Consider the following 19,409-nt stretch of genomic DNA (forward strand, 5'->3'; position numbering starts at 1 on the left):
CCCCCCCCCCCCACACCCCTGCCCCCGGCTCGGTCATCAGCCCGATCCCCCCCACACACACACACCCCTGCCCCCGGCTCGGTCATCAGCCCGACCCCCCCCCCCACACACACCCCCGTCCCCGGCTCGGTCATCAGCCCGACCCCCCCGCGCACACACACACCCCTGCCCCCGGCTCGGTCATCAGCCCGACCCCCCCCCACACACACCCCCCCTGCCCCCGGCTCGGTCATCAGCCTGACCCCCCCACACACACACACACACCCCTGCCCCCGGCTCGGTCATCAGCCCAACCCCCCCCACACACACACCCTGCCCCCCACTTGGTCATCAGCCCAACCCCTCCACACACACACCCTGCCCCTGGCTCGGTCATCAGCCCAACCCCTGCCACCCGCTGCCCCTGGCTCGGTCACCACCCCGCCCCCCTGCCCCCCCCGCCCCCAGCTCGGTCATCAGCCCGACCCCCCCTGCTGCCCCCGGCTCGGTCATCACCCCGCCCCCCCCCACACACACCCGCTGCCCCCGACTCGGTCATCAGCCCGACCCCCCCACACACACACACCTGCCCCCGGCTCAGTCATCAGCCCAACCCCCCACACACACCTGCCCCCGGCTCAGTCATCAGCCCAACCCCCCCCACACACACACACCTGCACCCAGCTCGGTCGTCAGCCCGACCCCCCCCCCCACATACACCTGTCCCCAGCTCTCTCATCAGCCCGACTCCCCGCTCCCCTGATACCCCTGCCCCCGGTTCGGTCATCAGCCTGACCCCCCCCACACATATGTGTCCCTGGCTCAGTCATTGGCCTGAACCCCCCCCCCACATGCCTGTCGCCGGCTCAGTTGTGGGACTTGCCCCAGCTCACTTGTGGGACCTGACCCCCCCAGCCTGCTCCCGGCTCAGTCGTCAAACCCTATCCCCCTCCCCCGCCCGCACCCACAGGTTTCCCAGGCTCAGTCAGTTGCCCAACCCCCCCCCCCCCCCCCCGCACACACAGACACCTGTCCCTGGCTCCGTCATGGGACCTGACCCCCCCCACGCCCACACCTGTACACGGCGTCTGATCACGCCCCACGTCTGTCCTTAGCTTCGATGCAGGGCTGGAAGCGCTCCTGGCTGAACTGTTCCCAGCGCAGGTACAGGGCTCTGTATCCACTACCCCGCAACTCCGCCTGTGCTGCTTCTCTCTCGCTCTTCCCTCTGTTGTACTGAAAATTAGGGCCAGGGATCTTTTCAGGGGAAAAGATAAAAGGCCACGTTTATTGGTAATACACATGTAGCAATCACCACTTACCATGTGCATAGGGTCCATCACATTCTCTCTCTCTCTCTCTCTCCTGACAATACAAACCCAGGGTCCCTATGCAAGATGCCTTCCGTTTATAGTGTCCTGTCTCTCATGCAGGTTGCTGCCAGCTGATGCATATGCATGATCTGGAAGAGCAATCTGATGACTATGCTGTGTTGGAGTGGGGGATACATGTGTTCGCACGTGTGGCTCACAGAGGGTGGGGGGCTCCTGCTGAGGGTAATTGAGGCGACCAGGTAACACCTCTGGACTGCAGACAAAGGGGGAGGTGGAGCCTGAGGGGTGTGAATTGGAACTGGGAGTTGGAAAGCAGTGAGTCTGGGCTGGGGTAGAGAGAGACAAAGGAGGGGCCAAGGCCTCAGCTCTGGGGGCCCCTCAGGGCCTCCTCTCCCCAGCATGGATTGGGCTGGCTGTCTCTGCCTGCTGTACTGACTCCTCTGTACGCCGCTGTGCCCTGTTGGCTAATAAACCCACTGTTCTCCTGCTGAGTGAGTCGCTTCTGCCTGTGGATGGGGTGCAGAGCTTGGGGACCCCTGAACCCCATCACATATGCATTTAGCACCTTCTTCTGGGTGGTGCTTCCAAAGGCAGTCCCTTGCTGGTGACTCCCGAGCCGTCCATACATCCAGTCTTCTTCCAATGGGCCCACTTCAGAGGTTCCATTGTTCTTCTCCTTGGTCTGTGATCTACTGTCTCCAACCCCTGCAAGTACCTGGAGGTGCTGGTCTCCCACGCCTTTCCATTCACACCTCATGCGCTCAACAGGGCAATCAATTATGCAATCCAAAACTAAAGGGCACAGAGAGGTTTTTCTTTACCTTACCTACTTCCAGGAACTGTTCTACAAAATATAACTCAACTTCTATGTAGCAGGGCTTAATACCATGATACACAAAATGACTTGACACAGTATTTAAAAACTCCAATGAGAAAATAGTTAAAACAAAGATGTTCCCTGAAGAGATCTCGGGCAGCACTTTTCAGAACACCATCCTGAGGACCCGCTGCTTGGCTGGGGTACGTCTGTGTCACGCCAGTGGCGCTAGCTTCCTACAGCTCTGTAGCCCGGGGGAGGCCGACGGCGTTGTGCTTGGGAGGATTTTAAAATGCGTCTTCTGCTGCAGAGCCAAAGTATAACTCGTAAAATCGAACATTCATGTGTCCCCTGGAGCCTCAGGGTGGGCCGGGGGCCTGTTTTACATGTCAATTTCAGCGCGGCATTAACCGTGCACTCTGCCACTGCTTCTCTTTTTGGCCTGTGGTGCTGGTTGTAGACCCCTCCTGCGCAGTCTGAGGGCAGTGGTCCAAGGGTTATGCTGCCTCGGCAACTTTATATGCACACGTCCCTTTTTCTTCATGCCCCGGGCGAGCCCACGTCTGTCATCTCCAAAACAGGAGGTAGGCCCAACTCCAGCAGCCTCACTGGTGGGGTGAGCTGAGCTGGGTGAGCATTGTGAACAAACAGCCTCATGTTGGTCGTTCACAAAAGGGTCACCAGAGTGGTGAATTATTTGCCAAGCCCAAGGAGGTGGATTGTGGGCCTGGCTGAGTCCCCACCACCGCACTGCTGCCTGGGAGGTAAGGCTGCACCCAGCCCTGAATGCCAGCCTCCTGCCCAGGCCTACGTCCTCCCAAACCTGGAGCCCCCGCCTGTGCTCCAGACCCCTCATCCCTCACCCCCAAGCCTGCATTTTATTGGGCAGCAACAATTTTCTTCAATCGGCTGGTGAGAAAGGAAGTTTGCGACCCATTGAGTCATGAGGAACGTTCAGGGCCGTGGCTGGGGAAGCTCTGTCTCCAGAGCTGTCTGACAAGAGCCCCAGGCTTCCTTCAGCCCTGCCTGTGCAGAGCTTTCCGCCCAGCAGACACCTGGGCAGTGCCCTGTGGGACAGTAAGCAGGCAGGCCACGTCTGCAGTGCTCTGTGTGCTGTGGGACGCTGGCGGGGGGACTGGGTGCCATGCCGTGGATTGCGCTCGGGCTGCCGGGCCGTGGCAGGGCCTTCTGCAAAAGTTTCCCAGACGACATCTGATCATTGTGCTTCTGCGTGTAGGCACAGGGTGCGATCGGCATCGGTTGAGATGACTGTACGGTTGGATCTCCCTATTTCTGCACCCTCGGGGCCTGACTGCACCCGAACGAGGGAGCGGGTTAGACCAGGGGAGGTCATTTCCAAGCCGATAGCCAGTGGTTGTACGTCGCGAGGCCATTTGTCCGTCTCTTTCACTTCTCCCGACCGTACCCAGCTCATTTTCTGCTTGGCTTTTTGCTCTCGCAGAGGATTTGAGGAACCCTCCTTCCCCTCTTGCTTCATATTTTGCACAGTCGGGTGGGAAATTTGTTTCTTCAGTTTGAACCTCTCTTCCGCCATGCGAACGGCAGAGCTGTTCCTCTTTGGGCTTCCACGTGGGTGGAGTCTCTTGATATCCTAGTTCCAGCTTGCAATGGGCGAGGTCCTGTCTGTGCTTTGAGTACTTCACTATCACAAAATCAGAGCCGTCCTGTCCATAGGACGAACTGGGGCAGCAGCACCAGGCCCTGTGATTTTGGGGGCTCCTCGGTGGCCGTCCCAGTGCCCCCATGGACAGGGTTACCAAGGCCAAGGGTCAGGTGTTAGAGGCAGCAGAGTCTGCCCCCCGCCCCCCATGGATGGTGGGAGCAGCAGCCTGCTTCACCCAGCCACACCACCCTCCCAGCCTGCTGGGCCTGGCTTCTCCGCAGCAGCAGGACGTGGAAAGCTTCTCCATTCCCAAATCCTAGACCCAGTTAATTCTCACACTGTAGCTCATTCTAAAGATTCTTTTACGTACTTTGCTTAATCTAATTCTTGACTCCCCCCACCACCTCTCTGCTCTCTGATTTGCTCACCTTGATCTGAAGAAGTGGGTCTGTCCCACTAAAGCTCATCACCTAATAAATTATTTTGTTAGTCTTTAAAGTGCTACTGGCCTGCTCTTTTGTTTTGATAATACTGTTGACAGTAATTGTGTTTAATCTAACCTACCCCAGGCCCTTGAAAGGACTGGGCGCACCACCCTGGTTCATAAGGCCATTGCTTTAAGCACTGAGCTATCCCTCCCTCATGCTGTGGTTAGGATGGTTATTTCATTTCTTAAACTTCTTTCGAGTTTGGTGAAAAAGGCGGAGTAACCGGCAACCCCCGTTCCCCATGCATGCCAGGTAACAAACCTCTTACTCTGCTAGCTGGCTTCTTCAGACACACTCCACTAGCAGCCCTCTCTGTAAGCATCCCTGTCTGTCCCAGAGCAACTTACCCAGAGCCCCTGGTGGGTTGCAGGTCCCAGTGGCAGGGGCACAGCATTGCAAAAGCTTCATGTTCTCAGGGGTAGTGGGGAGGTAGAGGTTGAACGTGCCAGCCTGGGCAACTCTGCAGAGCCCAGTTCTCATCTTGAGTCAGTTACCAGGAAATGAAATCCCTGGGAAACTGGACATCCTGTGTCTGCGTACGCTGGTCCAGCTGTCCCTCAGGTGCTGCGTAAGGGGCAGGCGCTGCTGCGGCGACTCTCAGAGTCGGGCCTGAGGTGCGACAGGCGAGCTGCGAACAGCAGGGGCTGCTGCAGATGGGAACTGAGGGGCACTACCAGAAGGTGAGGAACAGCAGGGGAGGTGGCAGTGTGGGAGATGGGCTTTTTCTGGAGCCCTTAATGTATTCTGCCAGTCCCAGCATGCAGAGAACAGGTGCAGCCAGCAATCCAGTTCTGTGAACTGGAAATGTGCTGCTTGCCCCGAGGAGCATAAACCAGCTAACCAAGTGACGCCCCTGCCAGGGAGCTGGGGAAGGAGGCAGCTGCCTAGAAGCCAAGAGATTCCCTGGGGCCCAGGTGCTACGGCCAGAAGAGACCATTGTAACCTAGCCAGTGGCCGCCAACCTTCTCAGTCACAGCACATTTCAGGGAGACAAACACCCTCTTTTGCAGCTGACTTGACTGCTCGTAAGTGTTGCATTTACTGTGGTTATCAGCTTCCTAGAGAGGCTTGCAACACAGCAGCGCATCCGACAAGCTGAACTGTAACCGTATAACCAATATGGTTTCTCTAGCCATTTTGGGAGGCCTATAGCTTGTCTGCAGCCAGACTAAAGAGCAGCAGCCATCAACTGTGAAGCTACAAGTCGCATACTCACATTCCATCTACGTTCCAGCACAACAGTAGCATATCAGGCTGTTAGGAAGAAGACCCACATCCTAGTGCCACCCACTGTTAAACAGATCACAAGAGGGGTAAAGAAAACTTCGTTAACAGCATTTCGTCTGGCAGGCAACGACTTTGCAATGGCTGAGGTGGAACCACCATTCTCTGATGGTTGTCTTCACTTCTCTACTGTTTTCTGTATATTCTGTCTGGTTTGTAATTGCTCCTGTCTGCTGTGTAATTAATTTTGTTTGGTGTAAATCAGTTAAGGTGGTGGGTTATGATTGGTGAGGTAATTCTGTTTCCGTGGGCTATTATTGGTTAGTAAAATTGTACTAAAATAATTGGTCAAGGGATAGCTAAGCAGGACTCAAGTTTCACTACTTAAACCGGGGTCCAAGAAGGAAAAGGGAGGAACAGAACATCAAAGGGGGAAAAAGAAGAACAGAACATCCAACAGGAGGGAGGAAGGAACATCGAAAGGACTCACTCCTAAGACCCTGAGGTGCAGCAACCAGCATCCAGAGTGTGACTTTGTCTGTCCCAACAGTGGAAGTCTGCCTGCCTGCCTCATCAGGACTGGTGAGCATGATACTGAGCGCTTAGCATGTATTCTGCTTTCTTGGCAATTATAAATAAGTAGAGAATAAGAATATTACTGTGTGAGGCTTTTCAGTGGCACAGATCCTGCAGACTCACAGGGAATTATACCCTGAGCCCTAGGAATTGGCTAAGGGTGGGAGATAAAATCAACAGGGTCACGCCTTGAGCCCTACGGATTAGGTAAAGGTGTGTGTGTCCCTGAGTGTGGAAGGGATGAGAAATTTGTGCGGGTAACAGGACAAGGATCAAATACATCCATGTTTCAGATCCAGCACAGAATGCACCGTCCTAGACAGCAAGCACAGACCTGTTTCCAAAATCTGCTCAATGCCGTGCTTGGGATGCTGAGTAAAAGAGTAACCATTGAATGCAGGCTCCCTTCCCGACCTGCCTATTGGAGGCAGGATGCAGCATTTAAATCACATCCCAGCTCCAACAGGCTTCCTCCCTCCCTCCTTCCCTCCCCCTTGCCCCAGCAGGGAGTGGGGATGGGCTCTCTGCCAGCTCCTTTGGGCTGGGAAGCTGCTTTTCAGCTGCACACCCCCCCCTCCCATGCGAACAAGGTCCTTCAGGGTTGGCATTTCCCCTCGTGTTGGCTCTACAAAGACCCACTGGGCAGGAGAAATTGACAAACCCCACACCAGCTGGGACTCGGACAGCCTTGCTGGTTGAGCTCCTTCTAGGGTGGTCACTTCTCCCCCTCCTCCACTTGCAGTGGCTCTGCAAAGAGCCTCAGCAAGGGGAAATTGATGACATTTCAGGGCACGCTTGGCCAGTTCTCAGGGCACACCAGTGTGCTGAGGCAGACTGGTTGGAAACCACTGCCCTACCCTAACCCACTGCATAGCACACCTGGGAGTATCCCCCCGTGACTCCTGCCTCCCATTGGCTAAACTAGGGCAGATCTTTGAGAAAGAGCCAGGCAGCCTTGATTAAAGTCCCAAGTGGTGAAGAACTGATCACATTCCCTGGCAATCTGCTCCTGGGGCTAGTTACACCTCTGTTCAAAAGCTGCTCCTGGTCCTTTTCGGCTGACTTCAGCCTCCAGCCAGGGGATCTGATACGCCTCTGTCAGTGATGCAAACAGCCTGCTCTGGCATCAGATATCCCCTTCCCTCAGAGGTACATACAGAGCAGGAGTAAATCATCTTGTAACCTTCCCAGCCATAAGCTAATTGGATTAATCGCCTTTCATTTCCCTCCAGAGCTGATTTTCCAAACCGCCCGTCAGCTTTGCAGCTCTTCTTTCATCTTCCAGTTCCGTTCCATCCCATCAAGTTTGTTCCCTTGTCCTGTTTCAACGGGAATGAGGATTAAATGAGGAGCTGGCAAGGTGTGGGGGAGAGAGGGAGCATTTGTGGCCAGAAGGAAGAGAATGAGGCTCTTAGTTGCAGGCGCAGGGAGACACGAACAGAACTTTACTCACTGCAGGGCCCTTTAAGGGCCCCTTCTGCTCACTCAGGCCATTACTCTTGGAGCGTGTGCACATCAACACTCCCCTCTAGTGGACGGAATTGGAACTGCTCAACTGTGTGCCATAGACTCTATACTGCAAGCAACCGACGGACGGTTTCCTTTAGCTCAAGTGGGAGGGGCTGCAGTGTGGGAGCAGTAGGAGCTGAGCCAAATGCTCCCCAGCTGAGTTGCAGATGGTTGCTGTCTTGTGACAATAGTAAAATCCCTGGCTAGCCGTGGAGCAGGTTACTCCAGAGCATCTCTGAAAAGCTTCTCACTGTAGTAGTAGAACTGTAGCATGTCGCCTTTACTGATGATCGATACCAGTGAAATTCAGTAATCCCCCAGTAGGCGCGATTTCCATTTGTGCTTTACTTGCCTTAACGTGAATTAAGTGCAAATCGAAAACGCTCTGGCTCACCCAGCTGGGGAGAAGCCCTGCAGCAGCGGCTGTCTGCCTGCTGGGCTCCTGGGCAGAGAGCTGCTGCGGTGTGGTTTCTCCCAGGTGGGGGAAGCTGGGGGTGACAGACAGCCAGGCCACTGAGTTCTCCCCAGCTTCTCCCAGGGAGCCTGGAAACTGACCAGCCCTGTTGCTGCTGGAGCCTTCGTCAGTTTCCTGGCTCCTCTGTGTTATGGGGGAAATTTGACTTACGCAGAGGTTGCGAGAACCCCTTTGTACTGAGTACTGTGTTCGAAACGCCTGAATTCTGCTGCATGATTCTGAGCCCCTCAATGAGTCCCATTCCAGCAAACCTGCAAAAAACAGTCCCATTGGCTGCCAGGGGAGCATGTGCAAAGACCTTTCATGCTGCAAAGTCGGGGCTGGCAGGGAGGAGCTGGGAAGACGTCCACATTTAGAATGGGGGTCAGGTTTCCAGAGCAGGGGCTGTCCAAATCTGTCACACCCTGGACACATGTTCTGTGCTGACTCAGGCAGAAGAATGCCCCTATTAGCACCTCCCCGCTGTGGATAGATTTACCCACTCAAGGTCCCTGTGCGGCGGGAGAGTAGCCCCATTTTGTAGATAGGGAAACTGAGGAACGGCGTGACAAAGGGACTGGCTCAATGTCACCCAGGGAGCCTGTGGTGGAACCAGGAATGGAGCAAAAACTTCCACCAGTGCAGTGACTTCATGACTAGCCCATCCTTTCTCCCCTGTCTATGTCAGTGGGTCTCAGCCGGGGCCTCCTGGAGGAAAATGAGCAGGTTTCAGGGGGTCCATAAAGCCGGGCCAGCCTCAGTCTCACTTGGGCCCAGGGCTGGAAGCAGAAATCCCACCACATGGGGCTGAAGTGCACGGGCCTGAGCCCGGCCACTCGAGGCCAAAGCCAAAACCTGAGCAGCTTAGCTGCACTGGGGCCCCTGGCAATTGCCCTGTGTGTTACCCCAATGCCGTTCCTGACCCTAGGCAAAGAAACTAGGGGTGCCTGGGATCCTGCAGCACCCCCAGCTCTGGCCTAGCACCTGGAGACTCTGCTGCCTCGAGTCCCAACTGCCGCTTCGCTCCTGGCCTCAGCTGGGAGGGGTGGTTAAGGGGAAGGGGGCTGGATTTCCACACCCTCACTCTTCAAACTCTTCCCATGCCTGGAACTGATATGCAAAGAAACAGCTGTTGTGGCACAGGTGAGTTCTGGAGTTTTTATAGCACAGTGGGGTGCAGGGGGGTGCTCAGATTGAGGAGCCCTGTATTACACTACTTAGGGGGCCAAATCCCTCGGCTGGTGGAGATCCACTGAGCTCCGCCATGTGCCCCTCAGCCCCAGCTGCTTCCAACCACCCTCTCTTCACGGTGCTGGGAGATCACTTGGCGTGAGGATGCTAGAGAAATGCAAAGCCTGGTATTACAGGCACTTCTGCACCGCGGGGGTCCCCGCCACCCAGACTTGGTTCTGGAGTCGGTAAGGAGCTACTGGCATCCCACCTCTGATTCCGCAACCTCCCCTCCCCCGGCCAAACCACTCATCCGGGTCTGGTTCTCTGCTGCTGGTGAGGGGCCCATGTGCTTGGGTGCTCTGAGGTGCTCTGGCCTCTCTCTGGAGCTGGGTGCTGCCGATTCCCCATTCTGAGGCATGAGAAGATAAGGGTTCGGTTTGAACATCAGCGTCCCTGTGCGTGTTCCCATGGCTCTGAGCCAGGGAGACTGGAGCACTGTGGTACGAGATGGGGGTCGGAGACAGCAGCGCCCGCGGGGCTGATTTTATTATGCTGGAGAAGAGGGTATAATTACGTGGTAGGATTTTATAGCCCCTCCTAGGCATGGGATTTCCTGCCGTTAAATTCGTGCACTTGTGTGGTCAAGCCCGAACGCATCCCTGTGGGCTGCGCTCCAGTTACCGAACCCTGTAATTTTCTGGGATAAACATCCTCACAAAGCCGGCAGGAGCTGCCGGGGGAGGGCTCGTGGTTCTCATAAGAAGGAGAGAATTCCAGCAAGAGAGACTTGGAACTGACGACCCTGCAGGGCCAGGAGGGACTGGAATTCCCGCAAGAGGCAAACAGTGCTGAGCCGCTTCCAGGTTCAGCCCAGCTGAGAAGGTACCACCAGCGCTGGGCAAAGCTTTGCCTGGGGTTTTGCCCCTTTTTGCTGCTTGCATGAAACAACAGGTTCAGGAGGGACCAGGGCCAAGGTGGCGAGGTTGGGAATCCCCTGGGAGGATGCTGCGGGGAGGGAAAGAGGAGATCAGGAAGGTGGAGGAGCTGCATTGCTCTCCTTGAGGAACCGGCTGGAGTTTACAGGGTGGGGCAAGGGCCCCAAAACAAGGAAGGTGAGAACACCGGCTCAGGGCTGGGACAATCAGGGCAGGATTTCTGGCTGGCTCCCAACAATACAGGCAGCGGCCCTCCCCCAGCAAGGATCTCAGAGCTTTGCCCAGTCCTCCCAGCTCCCCAGGGAAGGAGGTCAGTCTCCTGTTTCCCTTGTTATAGATGGGGAAACTGAGGCACAGGGCGGGGCAGGGCCATGCCCACGGAGCCTCCGGGAGTTGGTGGCAGCGCTAGGATCAGACGGTGGGAGTCCAGATTGCAGACTCCCTCTTTCGCGCCGGACTCATCCTTGGTTGGCAGGAGCAGAGCAAAGAGAGGGGACGTCCTACAGGAGTGAGGGCAGGAGGGGAGCAGGGCAGCGAGGAGGAGGAGGTCCTTGCTGGAGCATGCAGCCACACAGCCCAGGAAGCCTGGGGAAGTGGTTCGGTTCCCCTGAGCCTCACCTAGAAGGCAAGTACCCCTGTCCCGGTGCTGGTGGAGCTGGAGCTCTGGTATCCTTCCCACCCTGTCATACAACAATGCCTGTAAGTTGAGAACTGGGCGGCCACCCAGAAGAGATTCAGCTGCTGCCCAGCTGATTAGCAGAGCACCCACAGCCGGCAGTGTGTGGTTCTGGTGGTGGTGCGCATCTGCACACGCCTCGGTGCAAACAACAAAATTTATTCCACGTGTGGATGGAAAGAATTAGAGGGACCTGTGGCCCTGTCTCTGCTGGCACTTATGGCCCGGGGAGACCAGTCCAGCTGCCCAGCTGGGGCCGTGTGTTAGTGTTCCTAGCACAGACAAAGCCTGTGGGAGGGGAGATCTGTTTCATGCACCCAGGTGCAGCAGGGACCTAGGGCCTTACTCTTGGGAGCTCTCACAGGCAAGGTGGTTTGCGCTGTGCCTTGCGGGGAAGACTCCCTGAGACTGACCCACCAGCATGTGTCAGTCAGTGGCCAGGTGCGTCAGGAGGTGGTGCTCCGTGTCAGGACTGAAGCTGGGAGGCGCAGGGTGTCCAGGGGGCGCTGTGACACTGGAAGCGCTGGGTGGGCAGAAAACTGAAGTCCCAGAACAGTGTTTGCAAGAGTCCGAGCGGTTACGCCCACCTGTCCTGACCCAATTGCAGTTGAGGTGATTGAATTCTGCATGGCAGGTCCCTGTGGCAAGAAGGCCCCCTCTTCCCTTCTCCAAAGGTCTGTTCTTTGCTGATAAACAGCTGGCATGCTCCGCCCCAGAAGTGGCTGCATTTCAGCAGGGAGCAAAGTTAAAAGCATGCTAAAACAAACAGCTTTGCTGCCACCTTATCTTGCTAGCGTCTCCCCACTAGTGCAACAGGCTGTGGGAGGTAACAAAGGTGGTGTCTGATTGCTCTTCTCCCGGCACATGAAAACAGCAAATCACACTGGGGAAGCCTGGGTTCCTACGTCAAAACCCTCAGCAGACAGGATTTCACCCATTGCAGCTAGGACTAGCTTCCCCTAGGTTTGTCCCGTCTATTGTTAGCATCACACTCATGCCTCAGCCCTGCGGTGTTAGGTGCTGTACGTACCTTCCCGCTGACTTCTGGGATAGAAGGGGATGGAGTCTGTCTTCGAGCCTGGCCCGCTCTGCTGGGATTGCCAGCAGGAGGTGGGAGCCGGCCGTGTTGATGGTACCAGGCTGGAGTGAAGGCTCCTGACTCATTTGACATGATGGTGGTGACTCTGGGCCACTAGGGACCCACACTGGCGCAGGCCTGGTGCTATAGGGAGACAGTCCCATCTCACCTCTCATGCATGAGCCGCCCCGGCCCCGGGAAGTTAGATTTAATGGCTGCAACTGCCCTTGGTGACAACTCTGCCTCTTGCTCCTACAGATTCCCCAGCCCCGATGGCCATCCTGCTGCTCCTTGCCCTCCTGGCATGGGCCTGGTGCTCCCCTTCTGGGGCTGCCCCTTTCCCCTACCAGCCGGCTCGGCCCAGCGCCCAGCGGAGCAGCTGCAAGCCCATCCCCAGCAGCATGAGCCTCTGCCACGGTGTGGGCTACAGAGAGCTGCGGCTGCCCAACCTGCTGGGCCACGAGAGCATGAAGGAAGCGCTGCAGCAAGCCGCCTCCTGGGTGCCCCTGCTCACCAAGCAGTGCCACGGGGACACCAAGAAGTTCCTGTGTTCCCTCTTCGCCCCCGTGTGCATCAGCGAGATGGAGGAGCCTGTCTACCCCTGCAGGGCCCTCTGCGAGGCGGTGAGAGACGGCTGCACCCCGGTCATGGCGGCCTTTGGCTTCCCCTGGCCAGAGATGTTCAACTGCAGCAGGTTCCCGCAAGGGAACGAACTCTGCGTCCCGCCGGCCGGCCCCGACGACAGGCTCCTGCCCCCCAAGGAAGGTGAGGCCGAGTGGCTGGGGGCGGGGGGCAGTGTTCTGGGGAACTGAGCACTAGGGCACCTGCCTGGGGGGTGGGGGCAAATGCCACCCAGCTGATTAGCAGAGCGCCCACAGCCAGCAGCGGGTCTTACACCGGGTGGTGCGCATCTTCACACGCTGCAGCACTCCTAACAAAATTTATTCCGCCCCGATGGACAATGTGAGAGGGAACCACTGCAGATGGCACGCGCTGTTCAGCCCAGAGATCCTGGCACAGGCAGTGCAGCCCTGATGCTATGAGGGGCAGTGGGGGGTCAACAGCAGGGCACGGCAATCAAGCCCTGGCTCGGTTTCAGGGCTGCTCTCTGTCTGTTCCTGTTTAACTGTGGCCCTGGGGCTGTTGGCACCCGTCTGCATCATGGTCCTTCCTCCGCCCCCAGCTTGCACGCAGCCGCTGACGCCTAGCACGGAACGCCGGGCTCAGCCGGAACGCAGCGGCACGGAAATGTCGCACGTCCACGGGAAATGCCCTGGTCTCTCGGCTTGCAGCCCCTGCTGCGGGAGCAGATGACAGATTTTCCGTCTCACTGGGAGCAGTTTGTTCGCCCGGTCTGAGCTCCTGCGTAACGCCCGTGATGGAATTTCCTCCTGGGCATTCGGCCGCGTGGAGCATTTAGCCTGTAGGCACAATGGAAAGGCTCCAAGAATGGGCCCCACCCAATGGTCCTGCTAATTTTTTCCATCCATGGGCGGAATAAATTTTGTTCTGTGTGCCGAGGCATGTGCGGAATTACACCACCTATAGAAACATAGGCTGCCGGCCGTGGTGCTCTGCTAATCAGCTCGGCAACACCAGATTCTCTCCTGGGTGGCCGCCCGAGAGCTCAGCTTCCAAGGAACGCTGGTCGCGCCTCTTGGAAAGTGGTTCTGATAATTAATGCCCCTCACTGTTAAAAACCCACATCTCATTTCCAGTTTGCCTGACTCTGGCTGCAGCATCCAGCCCTGGGCTCTGCCTGCTGGAGCTCTACTAGATTGAAGAGTCCTCTAGTATGGACAGTCTTCTCCACATGTGCGAGTCCACTTCCCTTCTCATGCGTCCCTCTTCGGGGCTGGAGGCTTTTGTAACCTTCCTCCAAAACTCCCATCATAGAGCAGGCCAACAAGCATGTCTGCTAGGCAGCTGGCCAGCAACGCTCACCAAATCCACACAGATCTTACCAGTCCCAAAGGACCAGGCACATCCCCAGGTCAATGTATGCTTGGATCTTACCCAAAAGAGCACACCGGGCCATCCTTTAGAATCTAAGATCTAAAGCAGGGATTCCCAACCTGTGGGGCGCGATTCGATTTGTTAAGGGTGGCCAGCAGCTCAGAGCTGCATGTGGCTATTAAAGAAGCCATTTGCAGCTCCTTAACGCTGCCACCTCCAGCAGCTTTCTCAATCAATAGAGAAGCAACAGAAAGAAAGCCGCGCTAGTCTGTATACTCACAAAAAGCAGTCCAGTAGCACTTGAAAGCCTAACAAAATAATTTATTAGGTGAGCTTTCATGGGACACACCCACTTCTTCAGCCCATAGCCAGAGCAGAACAGACTCAATATTGAAGGCACAGAGAACCAACAAGAGTACTCAAGGTTGGCAAATCAGAAGAATTGAAAGCAAGGTGAGCAAATCGGAGGAGCAGAGGGGCAGTAAGAGCAGGGGGAAGTCAAGAGTCAGATAAAACAACGTATGTCAAAGAGTCCATATAATGACCCAGGTAACTGGCGTCCTGGTTCAAAGCACACATTGCCGGGGCAGCTCCTCCACCTTTGCTGTTCGTAGCCATCCCAGTTCAGATGCCTGCAGTCAAAATTCTCACGCCTCCTCTTGCCTCCTTCCTATTCTGTGGAGCTGATTCGTCAGTTCTCACTTTTTGTTTGTGTCTCCCCCCAGCCTGAGTGTGACTGACTCCCCCAGCCCTCCAGCCCCGGAGTGTGACCCCCCCCAGCCCCTCCAGCCCCAGAGTGTGACCCCCCCCCAGCCCCTCCAGCCCCGGAGTGTGACCCCCAGCCCCTCCAGCCTCTGAGTGTGACTCCCCTCCAGCCCCTCCAGCCTCTGAGTGTGACCCCCAGCCCCTCCAGCCCCGGAGTGTGACTCCCTCCAGCCCCGGAGTGTGACCCCCCCCAGCCCCTCCAGCCCCGGAGTGTGACCCCCCCCCCAGCCCCTCCAGCCCCGGAGTGTGACTCTCCCCCAGCCCCTCGAGCCGCTGAGTGTGACCCCCCAGCCCCTCCAGCCCCGGAGTGTGACTGACTCCCCCAGCCCTCCAGCCTCTGAGTGTGACTGACTCCCCCAGCCCTTCAGCCCCGGAGTGTGACCCCCCACAGCCCTCCAGCCCCAGAGTGTGACCCCCAGCCCCTCCAGCCTCTGAGTGTGACTCCCCCCACAGCCCCTCCAGCCTCTGAGTGTGACACCCCCCCAGCCCCTCCAGTCTGAGTGTGACCCCCCCCGCAGCCCCTCCAGCCTCTCAGTGTGACACCCCCCCAGCCCCTCCAGCCTCTGAGTGTGACTCCCCCGCCCCTGAGTTTGGGTTTAATTTAGGAGAGCAGGGGGGAGCAGTTTGGGGCTTAGGGTCTTTCCTTCACCACAACTCAGATCAACTATAATAACAAAATAATAATAAACTATAATAAATGCAGCTTTAGTTTGTTATTATTAGTGTATTTTCCCTTTTGCTATGGAATAACTCACAGGCAATGGCTCAATTTTATATTCTTGCCTCAGATGCAAAATTAGCTAGTTAGTGCTCTGCCGCCCCCGCACCCCAAATTTTGGAATTGCCCTGGGCCACCAAGCGTTCCTGAATTGTCAGAATGGGTCCGCATCTGGAAAAGGCTGGGAACTGCTGCTCTAAAGGGTTATTAGTAAAAGAAAGACCAGGGTGAGAGTGTTAAAGTGCTTAGATTACACACATCAGTCATAAAGTTCTTGCTGCAGGGGCTGGACTAGGCTATCTTAAAAGTCTCCAGGGTGCATCCTTTGTAAGGCTGGCTCAGCGATCCTTCCAGGTTCATAGCAGAGCCGCTCCCGAAGTGGTGAGATAGACTCAGGATGGAAAACTGGAGCCTGGAAATTGCAGATGGAATGGAGAGATCTCAGGGTTGTTTTTATACTATTATATTATATATTACGGTTGTATTATACCTGTGCCCACATGGAGGGAACTCCATTGTCTGTCTCTGCTTGGGAGCAGAGCTGCAATGGACAAGTGCATGCACAGATCAACTGTCTATGTCCTTTTCAGCTCAGTGGCTTGCATATTAGCCTGCAAACCCTAGTGCTGTGAGCTCAGTCCCTGAGGGGGCCATCCAGGGAGTTGGGACAAGTAGTTTGTTTTTTTTTTAATTTATTTATTGTTGTATATAAAAGGAGGATGGTGGTTGGTCCTGGGGACTGGATTTGATGACCTGCCAAGGTCCCTTCCAGCTCTACGAGATGTGCATCTCCAGACACGACATGTCTGCAGCTAAACATGGAGCTGTGCAGTTGAGTGCAGAGCTGCTTTACCTGGCTAGGAACCCTTTCGCAGGAGGTATCCCCACCTCCTCTTGTGATCTCCCAGAACGTCGCCTTCCTTACACAAGCACCGAGCCAGTCTCACAGCTCCCCACGCTAAAGCGGTACAGATGCACGAGGACAATAAGCAGTCAGTGACTCTCCCGCTTTCATTAGACACCTCCCTTGACCCAAGAGTTGGTGCCGAGCTAGGACAGCGATTACAATAACGGCCCTCGTGTTACACCCCGGTTCTCAGCACAGCTGTTTCTTTCCCTGCCAGAGGCCGTGTGCGCAGCCTGTATCAGCCAAGGGCACAGCGAGAAGGAGTTCCTGGAAAACTTCTGCAGCCAGGATTTTGGTGAGTCCTTTGCTTCGGGTTGGTACTGCAGGGGGCTGGGGCAGGCCCGGCTGCTCTGAGTGCCCTTGATCAGACAGTACCTGCCTGTCTAAGGAAAAGCAGGGCAAAGAACGAGCCGTCCCCTCCCAGGACAGACAGGTGTCTGCCCAGAGTAGCAGCAGGTCCCCGGCTGTGACCACTGTCAGATGGGTCCTGGTAAGGTTGTTATCTCCCCTTCCCCCACCTAGTGCGCCTGGTTGTGTCTCTGCTGGAGCAGGGAAAAGCTCCATCCTCATCTGTTGGTGGGCACCTGACCCTGAGAGGCACAAGGGATGGTGGCTGTGAACAAGTGGTTTCCTCCTGGGGAGCACCCCAGGCAAGCACCCCCTGCCTCAGTTTCCCCCTTGGATCCCAGTAACTTCAGAATACACCTGCCCTCCAGGCCGTCCCAGGTCAGTGGCAAAAGGCAGGGCCTGGCCTAACCCCACAGCCAACACCGTCCATGTCAGCGTCCAGGCGGGTGGGCTTTGAAACCCATCTCCCTTCTCTAGCCTGCTGCCCCCCCACCAGCTCTGGGCTCCTAACAGTCCTCCACTGCTGAGACGGCCACCCTGGTCCCCAGCCCTTCCCTCTGCCCCGCTCTTCCCAGCGGGACCCCCCAGCTTCTCCAGTGGGAGCCCACCTCTGCTCTCTCTTGCCCCTGGTTCTAGCTCCTCAGGCATGTCTCCCTGTGTGCTCCCCTGCAGCCCACTCCCAGGGCCCCCTCTGTCCATAGCAGCCCTGCTCCCCTGCAGCCCACTCCCAGGGCTACATTCCTGCTCCCCTGCTCCTGACAGATGCCATCCAGGCTGATCTTCAGGCCGACCCTCCGCGGTGCCGCTCTGCCCTCTTCCCGAGCAGCCAGAACAGGAGAGCTGAGCCCTGTGTCATTAACCGGGCCAGCGGCCCTTACAGTGTTACCCGCACAAACCTCGCCAGTCCTGATGAGGCAGGCAGGCAGACTTCCACTGCTGGGACAGACAAAGTCTCTCTGCATGCTGGGTGCTGCACCTCAGGGTCTTGGGGGTGGTCATGGGGGTGAGTCCTTTAGGTGTTCCTTCCTCCCTCCTGCTGGATGTTCTGTTCCTCTTTCTTTTTTTCCTTTCCTTCTTGGACCCCAGTTGAAGTAGTGAAACTTGAGTCCTGCTTAGCTATCCCTTGACCAATTATTTTAGTACAATTTTACTAACCAATCATAACCTACGGTAAAAGAATTACCTCACCCATCATAACCCACCACTTTAACTGATTTGCACCAAACAAAATTAATTACACAGCAGACAGGAGCAATTACAAACCAGACAGAGAATATACAGAAAACAGCAGAGAAGTGAAGACAACCATCAGAGAATGGTGGTTCCACCTCAGCTATTGCGAAGTCGTTGCCTGCCAGACGAAATGCTGTTAATTAAGTTTTCTTTACCCATCTTGTGATCTGTTTAACAGTGGGTGGCACTAGGATGTGGGTCTTCTTCCTAACAGCCTGATATGCTACTGTTGTGCTGGAACGTAGATGGAATGTGAGTATGTGACTTGCAGCTTCACAGTTGATGGCTGCTGCTCTTTAGTCTGGCTGCAGACAAGCTATAGGCCTCTCAAAATGGCTGGAGAAACCATATTGGTTATCCAGTTACAACAGCTCCCTCCCAGGCTCATGCGCCTGCCGATCAGGCTCTCCTAGGAGGGTGGCTAACCCTGCTGAGAGTCTGACGGTGCTGGCTGCGGCCAGGCTTCCTTGCAGCAGTGAGTTCCACAGGTGCGTCCCCCGCCCACCCGTCAAGCCGCTCCCCCGTGTTCCTGCCCACTGCCTCCCCCTCTCCCACAGCCTTGAAAATGAGCATCCGAGCGCTGGCCGGAGCAGCCGGAGACTTGCAAGTGACGCCGGAGCTGAAGGGCCGGACCCTGTACAAGCAGGAAGGCTGGACGGATGAAGAGCTGAAGAAGCCGGTGCTGTGGCTGACGCATGGGGAGAGCTGCGCCTGTGAGGAACTCCGTGGCCAGGGCACCGTGGTCCTGGCCATGGGCCACAAGCTGGCTGGCCGCTTGGTCATCTCCTGGGTGAGGCGGTGGCAGAGAGGGGAGCGGGAGCTGAGGAAGTTCACCAGGGCTGTCCGGAAGCTCCAGTGTTAAAGGGCAGGAGCTGAGACCACGTCCCTCCTGCAGGTGCCGTTAATTGGTCCCCACCTTCCCAGTCCAGCCGGAAAACGCATTCAACTGAGCCAGGCTCTGCCACGAAAATCCCACCCCCCGCCCCGCCCCGGCCAATGAGACCCACGCAGAGGTCAGAAACTCAGCCAGGAAGCAGCCGACGCGTGTCTGCCCCCGGGTGTGTGCAACTCTGGGAGACCAGAGGCACAGACAAGCCAGGCCCCTGCCTCAGCCCCGGGGGGTAGTACGGAGGGTGGTCGTGCTGGTGCCCAGAAGAGAGGGAGAGATCCCACAAAGCAGCCACCTCGCTGCATCCCTGGGCTGGAGAGGGTAAGGAAAGGCGGCCTGGATGCCTGGGCGAAGGCCTGCACGCGGCGACGGCTACCGGCTCGGCGGGTTCGGCTCTGCTTTGCAACTTGCTTTAATAAAAACGGTCTGCTCGTTAATCAGCCGGCTTGGTGGTCTCTGGCTCCATGAGGCAGGGGCTGGAGTGGCCTTTGGTGGGTCCTGAATGTGGCCATGCCCTCTGTGCTGCCCTGAGGCCCTGCCTCCTGCTGCATTCTGAGGCCCCGCCCCCTGATTTCCACCTAAGCCCTGCCCCATCTTCCACCCAAGCTCCGCCCCATCTTCCACCCAAGCTCCCCCCCCCCGACCTCCACCCAAGCCCTGCCCCCTGACTTCCACCCAAGTTCCGCCCCAATCTCCGCCTAAGCCCCGCCCCCATCTTCCACCCAA

General features: G+C 56.7%; 1 protein-coding gene across 1 annotated transcript; it reads left to right on the plus strand.

The window, feature by feature from the left end:
• The first annotated feature begins 9,965 nt into the window (after window positions 1-9,965).
• LOC142003582 (secreted frizzled-related protein 2-like) lies at window positions 9,966-19,100 on the plus strand. The gene is made up of 4 exons (XM_074980658.1): window positions 9,966-10,060; window positions 12,126-12,632; window positions 16,431-16,508; window positions 18,352-19,100. Exons 2-4 carry the CDS (start codon window positions 12,140-12,142, stop codon window positions 18,654-18,656), a joined length of 876 nt encoding a protein of 291 aa, XP_074836759.1. The 5' UTR covers window positions 9,966-10,060; window positions 12,126-12,139; the 3' UTR covers window positions 18,657-19,100.
• Window positions 19,101-19,409: the final 309 nt, after the last annotated feature.

The sequence above is a fragment of the Carettochelys insculpta genome, chromosome 1, assembly GCF_033958435.1.
Source record: "Carettochelys insculpta isolate YL-2023 chromosome 1, ASM3395843v1, whole genome shotgun sequence".
NCBI lineage: Eukaryota > Metazoa > Chordata > Testudines > Carettochelyidae > Carettochelys > Carettochelys insculpta.